The following is a 9,399-nucleotide window of genomic DNA, read 5'->3' as shown; positions in this document are numbered from 1 at the left end:
CCTATGGTAATCTGCCCTTCTGCTCTCCGGCCCCTTCAGATCGTCCCTCTCTTTGCCTGCAGTTTCCCTGAGGTGTGTCTGGTTGTGCATTTATCCTTCCTGGGAATTCAAAAGGGAGTCTTGTATCTGTGGACTGGTGCATTTCATCAGTTCTGGAAAATTCTCAACTTTCTTTTTTTAGTTTTCTGTTTCCTCTCTTCCTAGGACTGCCTTAGACCCCTGGCAGCCCCTCTCACCGCACCCTCTGGGCCTGCTGCCCTCCCTCCTGCATGTCCTGAGCTCAGCCCATGTGATTTGCCTTCCATTTCATGAGTTTTTGCTGCTTTGTCCACGTGGCCACCAAACACAGCCACTGGGTTTGTAGTTTTCCATTAATTTGTCCATTCCTGGATGTTCTGTTTGGTTGTCTCACAAACCTACGCTGCCACTTCAACAGTGCCCTGTTCCCTGGAGATCTTTTCTAGCTTGCCTTTTATTTCCCTGAACACATGGGCACAGCTGGTTCAGATAGGGTCTGGCATTCCTTCATGTGTTTCTCTTGTTTCCTGCTCTTGCTGCCTCCTTTCTTCAGGAGCCTGGTTATCTCACACACACGCGCATCAGTGTCCTTGAAAATCTACTTGTGGGGCTCTGCAAGGCCTAGGGTGGAGGCCACTCCTCACGGGGCTTTATGTCTGCTCCCTCCAAGGGCCTGGGCCCTTCCTGCTGGAGACTAGCCGGGTCTGGGCGCAGGCCTTCAAGTGGCCTGGCTCACCCGGCTCCCTGTAGACCCAGGGTGGGTCTGCCTCTTGCCAGGGGACCCAAGGAGGGTGGGCATCAGCAGGGGCTCCCAGCATCCCTGCACTTGACCTGCCTCTGCAGGAGAGCCCAGCGCTGGCGCAACCCCCCTCCCCAGGAGATGTGCCCCAGGAAGCAGTCTCCTCGAGGAGAGGGAACTGAGAGAGGCTTGGGAGTCAGCTCCCCTCTGGGGGCCCAGTGTCCTCGCGGGCCAGACAGGAAGCGACCCTGAATGAGCTGGGGAGCAACTGGCAGGGCACAGGGAGAAACACGTGGCCCCTGGCACCCAGCAGACACTGAGGTGTTCCCAGAGGGGAACCCGAAGCTCGTCAGCCCCACACATCAGCTGTGTGAATGGGGGGGGGTGCCTCTTCCTGGCCTCGGCTTTCCCTCCTCTAAGTGATCAAGTCCTGCCTGGCTCTAGCTCCTCAGGGTCGATGGAATCAGAAGGGCCGGGCCCTGGGTAGCAGGGTTGGGGATCCTGAGGGCCCTCTCAGATTCAGGACTTTAGCCCCACATCATCACCTCAGAGCCTGCGGCCCCCCTAGGGCAGCCTCCAGACCTCACAGAGCTGCCCTGCCATGGCCTCCAAAACCAGCCACAGTCAGGGCTCTGAGGGGTTCTTGTTCCCAGAGGGCCCTGCTCAGACTTCTTTGGCTACAGAGCCAGGCAGCCTACAAAGACGGGCTGGCCTGGCCACACAGAGTTGGGGGGTGGGGTGTCTAGAGTTCCATCACATAACTTGAATAGCAGGGTCAGGCTGACACCACCTTGAGTGGGGGCTGGCATGGGATGCTATGTAAAGCAGTCCCAAACCACTTCTTGTAGGGCTGAGCTGGAAAAACTTGGTTTTCTCCCAAATTCCCCTGGCTCAAAACCAGCTCCACAAGACCTTGGGACTCATGAGTGCAGGTGGCTCTGGTCAGTGACTCTCTCAGAACCCCCTGGGTGGGGACGTGGTGCTTCCCTCCTCTTCCTGATAATGGGGCCAGCTGGCACCAGCCCTGTGCTGGCCATGGAATCCTTACTCTGCCCACAACAAATTCAGAGGCTGGGGGGAGGCAGATGGTGTGACTTTAGGCTCAAGGCTTCAAGAGCACAGGGCCATCCAGAGAGGCAAAGGTCCCTACTGCTCCAGGGGGAAGAAAGCAAGCCTCCAGGAGGAGGCTCATGCTGGGTGTTGAAGGATGAATAAGAGTCCATTGGGCATTTCAGGCGAAGGGAACAGCCTGTGGAAAGGCACAGATGTGTGATAGCTGGGGAGTTCCAGAAATGGCTCTATGCTTCCATGTGCCTGCCTGAGGGTTCAGCCTGGGGGCCCGCAGTTTCCCTCTGGATCTGTGCTGGGTGTTCTGCTAGATGGGAATTTCCGGGCTATGGTGAGGGCTTGCCCTCTACTTTCTTAGCCCCATCTACCCAGGCAGCCCGCCAGGCCGCAGTGTGGGCTTCCCTCCTCCAGCCCCTGCCCCACCCCCACCTGTGCATCCACCACCCTCCTACCAACCCATGCACACTTCTCCACCCCCACTGGCTCTGCCACTCCCTGGCCATGTGACCTTGGGCCAGTTTCCCCTTCTGCAGCCTAGGGACATTGATGAGATTCCCAGGGGTCCCCATGACAGTTGGCTGTCCCGGTGCACGGGGAGCCACAGGTGAGGCTGGACGAAGCTTCCGAGAGGGGAAGAGCACACTTCAGAGTCAGACGGGCTTCCAAGCAGCAGTCTCCTCAACTGGACAGCAGGGTGGGGCCACCTAGCGGGGGGCTTCGAGCATCAGTTCCGCCTGGCAGCACACACAGCCACACTGGCACCCCGACATGAAACCGCTCTTCTCCCATGAAGGCTTCAGATCTGTCTCCCGGAGTCACAGGTGAGGGTAAAGGTAAGCACTCAGCCCCGGGAAGGTGGGTGGAAGGCACAGCCCACATTTCTTTTCATTCCAGCTCCACACTTTCTAAATTTAGCTCCCTTATTTTAAGATTGCAAATGATGAACTCCCCAACACCTTGCAGAAGATCAGAGTGAGCCTTTAAGAAGTCTCTTTGGAAGATAGCATTAGGGAAAAGAGAGCGATAAAGGCACGGAGTATGCCTGCCATTCTTCCCAATAAAAGAACCTACAAAAGGGGGGGTGGGGCTGGCAGCCAGCTGGCACCTGCGGGGCCCGGAGTTGAGGAATCAAGTCCACAGAGGACAGCACCAAGAAGCAGCCAGAGTGGGAAGCCCTGGATGTGCCCCTGCCCCGGGAGGATCAGAGCTTTGGTTGGCTCAAGGTGACCTGCGTGGAAAAGAAACAGACTTTGGACAGAGACTTGGATGGTGTTTGCCCCGAGTGAAGCTGAGAAGGTAGCAATCTGCAAGCACTTTCCTCTGCATCTTCTCCCCTGCTTGTTCCCACGGGCCCACTCTATATAGATGAGGAAGCAGGCTCAGAGAAGCGAAGCACCTGCCAACATCCCAAGCAAGTGAGTGATGGGCTTGGGGCCTGAGCCGGCCTCCCAGCTCCAAACCCCACAGGGCTGCAGGCAGCCGGGGTGTGTGCTCAGCAGAGCAGAGGGGGCGGGCGGCTGCTGGACAGGGAGGTCATCCTCTGGCCACACCCAGCACTCACAGCAAAGCCTGACTGAATATAGTCTGTCAACAGTGCTCATATTAAAAAAGTGGTAATCGGGGCACCTGGGGGGCACAGTCGGTTAAGTGTCCGACTCTTGGTTTCAGCTCAGGTCGGGATCTCAGGGTTGTGGGATCGAGCCCCGCATCAGGCTCCACGCTCATCACAGAGTCTGCTTCAGATTCTCTCCCTCTCCCTCTGCCCCTCCCGCTTGTGCTCTCTCTCTAATAAATAAATATTAAAAAAAAAAAAAGTGGTAATAATAACAGCTCACAGTGGGGAAAGCAATCAGAAAACCATGTGCTGAAATTCTCACTCAGAAGATACTCCACACAAGAAGGGCAGAAAGCCACCCAGTTCAGGCTGCGCTAGACAGCAGGACATCGGGACTCTAGGATCTGGGGCTGGACGGTGGAAATGGGGATGGGACAGGCAGATGAGAGGTGCCCTGGGAAAGCCAGGACCCCTGCACCGCAAGCAAGGGCAGCCCTTCCTCCTGGCCTGTGTCCGGATTCATTCACACATCACTACTCGTTCATCCAACAAGCGTGTGCCGAGGGCCTGTTCAGGCTGGATCTAGGGAGACACACCCTTATGAAAACACTTGTAACGGGTCCCACCACTCTCCCCTCCAGCTATGTAGTGAGAGCTATGCCTGGCCGAGGACTCCTGGTCCGGAGTGGGAGTGCACCAGAAGCTAGTCGATCAGAGTCCTTCCTGAGACTTGTCAACCCTTGGAACAGAGGAAGGAGGCAGCCCCTCTCTGGGGGCTTCTGCCACGAGAGTGAACCAGGCTCAGGCCGAGGCCAAAGGACGAGAGAGGGTCTCATCCATCCTTGGCCTGCCATGATGAGGCCTGAGAATGGGGCCAAAATGCACCGTCTGGTCTAAGCTGGCTCAGCTCCTGCATCAACTGGTGGTGGGTATATTCCTAACACTCCCAGCTGCTGTCTCCTGAGCGCCTACTGTATACAGGTCCTGCCAAGAGCTGTACGGACCCAACCTCATGAATCCTCACAAGCTGGGTATTACCAATTCTTATTTCATAGAAGGGGAAACCGAGGCACTGGGTGGCTCAGCACTTGCCTGCAGCCACACAATGAAAGGTGACGGCAGGGTTTAAGTTTGTCTATCTGACCCCAGAGCCTGTGTCCTGCCGATGGACCACACATGCAGTTATTCATCAACTGCCTCCTGTGGGCCAGGGGCCAGGCGTACAGCAGGGAACAGACACCTGGAATCCTGGGAAGCTCACACTCCATGCACACACCTTGTGTCGGGGCGGGGGGACAACCTCAGGCAGAGCTAAGCACTTTAGGTAAAAAGACCGAGAATGACGGGAGCGTGTTAGGCACAGAGATCAGGGGAGGCTCCCTGAAGGTCTGCTATCTGCACATCCCACGAGACAGGCAGGGAGCCGGGGGCACTGGGGGAAATCACGACCCAGTGGAGGGGACGGCAGGAGCAAAGGCCCTGAGGCACCATGCCATGGGAGCAAGGTGGGGGGTGAGGAAGGGCGGGAGCCATTAGCCTATCAGGGATACGGGTGATATGGGAAGGCTCCATTTCACAGAGAAAGTGACCTGAGAGCAGGCTCCTAAGATCACTGAGCTTCCCACACAGAGCAGGGGAACTCATTTAGAGGGTGGGGGGTGAGAAAGAGTGTGGGCGAGAGGCTCAGCAGGGCAGCCCCGCGAGGGGTGAGGGAGGAGTGCCCATCACCTGCACCACGTTCCGAATCTGCTCCTTGGCCACTCTGCTGGGGACAGTGCCTCATGGGGGTCTCCACCTCCATAGGGGACCAGGCCCTCGGAGCATGGGATGTGATTCTCTTTCTTTTCACCAAATCTGCCATTCTTGAGCCTAAAAAGAGAAAGTGCTCCCAACCTGAGCTCCGCCAACACCCAGCCTGGCAGCAGACAGAGTCACTGGGACCCTGCGTCCTGCATGAGCCTGGGGGTTCACATCTCTCACCAGCCTGAAGAGCACGTGCTCCCCCACCCCACCCACATGCTCAGCTCCAGCCTCCCCACCCCAGTTCAGGCACAGCAGGGGCTGTATCCACTCAACACCCACTGCCTGCCAGGCTCCGCACTGATAGTGGGGCGGGGTGTGGGGGCAGGGATGAAGGCTAGAAAAGGAGTAGGCCCTTAGGATAAGCCCCACCTCAGGGCCTTTGCACTGCCCTTCCCTCTGCCCGGAACGCCTGACCCATGAACCCCTGAGTAAGTCAGACATACTGAAATAAACGCATTTACGCACCAACCCTCTGCAAGCTCCAGATGCCCTTCCCAGGAATGGAACCCCTGGCGTGCCGACACCTCCCACAGACTTGACCTCCTTGGAGCCACACAGTAAGCCCGCAGGCTGAGGGTCCTGACACCGCCTCACAAATGGGGAGACTGAGGCTCAGAGGAGAGATGACTCACGAGGTCTCAGCTATGCTGACCGCAGAGCTGGCCTAAAACTCAGGTTCTGGAGAGGCAAAGCTGGGCACCCCGTGGCTCCTATTCCCATGGCTCCCCCGCCCATGGGCCTCCTCCTTGGGTCCTCTGCACTTCCTCACTGACTCCCCTGCTGGGGATGCCCTCCTCACCAACTCACGGTCTGCCTCCACCAGGAAGCCTTCCAAGGCCACAGGGACACCCCTGCCCTGAGTCATGGTACCTGCAGTTCCTCACCTAAGTGGATCCTTGGGCTCTTAGGGTGGCCCCTCAATTATGGTCCTGGTGAGACTTAGTGCTAGAGCTCACCTACCTGCTCAGACCCCGGGGGGCTGGGTCTTCCTGCCAGTCTAACCCCTCAGGGCTCCTCAGGAGCCTTCTGCACATCGCTTCTTCACTGGGACAGTGCGCATAACCTATAGGCAGTGGGACTCCCTGGCCCATGCTTGGTGGGGAAAGGGAGGCAGCCTGGGCCCTACGACACTGGTGGGGACTGCCATGCTCCCACATGGAGTTCCTGAGGGCAGCTCTCAGACCCAGAGCCCCCACAGGCCCCTCATGGCCCCGGGAGTCAGGTCCATCGGCAGGATCAGCAGAGGGGGGCTGCCCCATCTCAAGCTCCCACTGGTCTGTCTCGGAGCCCCAGAAGGCCTGGGAGGGGGCAGGTGCAAGGAAGCTGCCAACACATATGTGTCGCTAAAATAACCTAAGAAATAGCAAAACACTCATGTTTATTGAGCACCACCAACAACCTGCCAGGCACTTCCGCTAATGCGGTCCTCACAACCCTGAGGCAAACAGATCTCTGTCCCCATTTTACAGATGTGGAAACTGAGGCTCAGAGTGTGGTGGAGGTAGCCTCCACCCAGCTTTGATCAGAGGCAACCTCAGTGCTTCTTCACACCCACCCACCCCAAGGAGGAATGGGAGCCCAGGGCCGGCCGGCATCCAGAGGCTCTGAACGAGGAGGCTCAGTGCCAGATCTTAATGTCACCCTCCCAGGAGCAGGTGGCGAGGACAGAGGGCAGCACAGGGTGGAAGGTGGTGCCCACGCAAGCCTGGGCATGCCCTTGCAGCGTGCGCGCCCGGCTGGCAGTGCGGAAGCTGTACAGCAGGACCCGGCCGTCGGCACTGCCCGTCACCAGCAGGTCACCGTCTGGGGAGCACTCGCAGCCCACCGAGTAGCCTTCTACCTGCAGAGGGCAACACAGAGGGTGAGCAGGCCACACAACAGCGGCTCCTCCAGGCAGCCCGTGAGGGGGGCTGTTACACCCATCCTACAGAGGGGCAGCCTGAGGCTCAGGGCTAGCCACCCAGCATCCCCAAAGCCAAGGCCCGAGCTCCCCCCATAAGGCTGGGGTCCCAGCATGGATCCTGTTTCACGAAGCCAGTTTAGTGGAATGCAGCTGGAACAGCTTTTGCATAGCTGACCGTGTCTGGCCTCACCAACAGCCACTGAGTCCCTGGCCCCTTCTGCCCCAGTGAGGCAGGCCTCCGTGGGGAAGGGGACAGATGCAGAAATGGCCCCCAGCCCTGTTCTGTCCTGTCTTCCCTCCCCCACCCCCATGACCTGTCCATGTGAGCCATTAAGTCAGGGAAAACCTTTCCTGCCCAGCACCTGCGGCCTGGAGATAGAACCAGATGTGGCCAAGGGCCGTCAGTGAACACCAGGCCACATGGCATGTGGTCACCTGGGAAACAGAAAACAGAATCTACCCAGGAAGAGGGTCTGTGCACTCTGGGGCCCCAAGTCCACTGCTGATGTTGTCTGGCAGGCGGCTCTGGGGCCAGGGCTCCACTCTCGCCCTGGGGGACAGGAACACAGTACCTTGTGCCCTTCGTAGCGCCGCCTCCTGCTCATCCGGTAGGGCCACACGGCGGAAAAGAGAGCCAGGTAGTTGCCATTGGTCTGCGCCAGGAACACGGGCTCCCGGGGGTGCAAGGTGAGACTGGGGCACGTGTATCTCTCCTGAGAAACAGGCCACAGAGAGGCTGGAAAAAGCTCCCAACTGGGCCTCTGCCGCCAATAAACATGCCACCCAGCACTCTACTCCTGGATCCTTGTGTCCAACCCCCAAACCTGGGCTTAGGGGTCTGTTTCCCAGGCCTGCTCTAACAAAATGCCACAGACTTCATGGCTTAAAACTACAAACATTTATTCTCTTAGAGTCCTGGAGGTCAGAAGTCTGACACGGGTCTCACTGGGCTAAAATCAAAAGTGTCAGCAGAGCCGTGTTCCTTCCGGAGGTTCTGAGGGTAATCTGTTTTCTTGCCCTTCCTAATATTCCTTGGTTCATGGCCCTAGTGGTGGACTGAAAAATGGTCCCCCAAACTACAGCTATGTCCTAATTCCTGGGACCTGTAAATGTCACCTTATATGGCAAAAATGTGGAGGGGGTGTCTTTGCAGATATAATTAAGTTAAGCTTCTTGAGGTGGGGATATTATCCCCTATTACTGCCCTAAATGCAATCACATGTGTCCTTATAAAAGGAAGGCAGGAGATCAGACACACAGAGAAGGAGACATGGAGACAGAGCAGAGGGTCTGAAGAAGCAGGGGCAGACTCTCCCCCAGAGCCTCCAGAAGGAATGGGCCCTGACAAAACCTTGATTTCAACCCAGTGAGACCTATCAGGCATCTGGCCTCCAGAACGGAGAGTGAATTTGTTAGTTTAACCCACCAACTTTGCAGTACTTTGCTACAGAGTGACAGGAAACAAGTCTACACACCCGCCTCCCCCCTCCACAGTGAGTCCTCAGGGTAGCCCCAGCCCAGCCCAGGCTCCTCGCAGCCCCCACACACAGTAACTGAGGAGGTGAACGGCCAGGCAAGAAGAAAAAGGCATGAACAAAGTGTTCAAAGCACAAGGCAAGAAACTGTCACTGTTTGACAGGCTGGGTCACATGGAAACACCCCTACAAACTCCCTTCTCAACTACACCTGTCCTTCCTTTATTCTAAGTGTCGTCCTGAAGCCACACTGTCTAAAAGAGCCCAAACTCAGAGAGCAAAGTGGGGAGCAGGTAGAAGAGAGCTGCAGACTACCATGTCCGTCGGAGGCGCCAGGGCCACGGTGACCTGACAAGCTCCCAAGCGTGCTGCTCGCCTGCTCACCCGCACGGAAACGGAGGAGGTGTGATTTTTAAGAGGGCATTCAGCATTTTCATCTACCTCACCCACTTGCCCTGGTTTCTGCACAGGCTGTTGGAGGCAGGCCCATTCAGCCCCCTCCCAGAGCCTGTCCTTCCCAGCGGGCTCACTAGCTCCCTGCAGTAAAGGTCTAGAGACTGGTTTGCTCAGGGTCATGTAGAACCCTCTGAGAAAAGGAAAGGCAGGGAAGGGGAGAAGGTATATATGTACACCTAATATATATTTTTAAATTCGGCAGGGGGAGTACCAAAGAGATTAGCCATAGCTTAACTGAAATCTTATAAAATGATGATGATGAAGATGGTAGTGATGATGATGATGATGATGGTGGTGGTGGGTGGTGATGGTGATGGTGATGGTGGTGATGGTGGTGGTGATGATGGTGGTGGTGGTGGTGATGGTGATGATGGTGGTGATG

General features: G+C 57.0%; 1 protein-coding gene across 7 annotated transcripts in view; it reads right to left on the bottom strand.

Annotated features, from left to right (window-relative positions):
* Positions 1–6,309: 6,309 nt before the first annotated feature.
* WDR25 (WD repeat domain 25) overlaps positions 6,310–9,399 on the bottom strand; it is a 139,823-nt gene continuing 136,733 nt past the window's right edge. For 6 of the 7 annotated variants that reach the window (XM_032405935.1, XM_032405933.1, XM_032405929.1 and 3 more), the window contains exons 6-7: positions 7,659–7,799; positions 6,610–7,023 (exon numbers count right to left, since the gene is read on the bottom strand). In XM_032405935.1, coding sequence (XP_032261826.1) covers positions 6,802–7,023; positions 7,659–7,799 — 363 coding nt within the window. In that variant the 3' untranslated portion in view covers positions 6,610–6,801. Of the gene's footprint in view, positions 7,024–7,658; positions 7,800–9,399 lie in introns of all 7 variants that reach the window. The other variant, XM_032405931.1, reaches the window with a different exon arrangement.

Source organism: Phoca vitulina, unplaced genomic scaffold, assembly GCF_004348235.1.
Source record: "Phoca vitulina isolate PV1807 unplaced genomic scaffold, GSC_HSeal_1.0 scaffold7, whole genome shotgun sequence".
NCBI lineage: Eukaryota > Metazoa > Chordata > Mammalia > Carnivora > Phocidae > Phoca > Phoca vitulina.
Note: the sequence above shows the minus strand (reverse complement) of the source record. Positions and strands in the feature narration are given on the sequence as shown.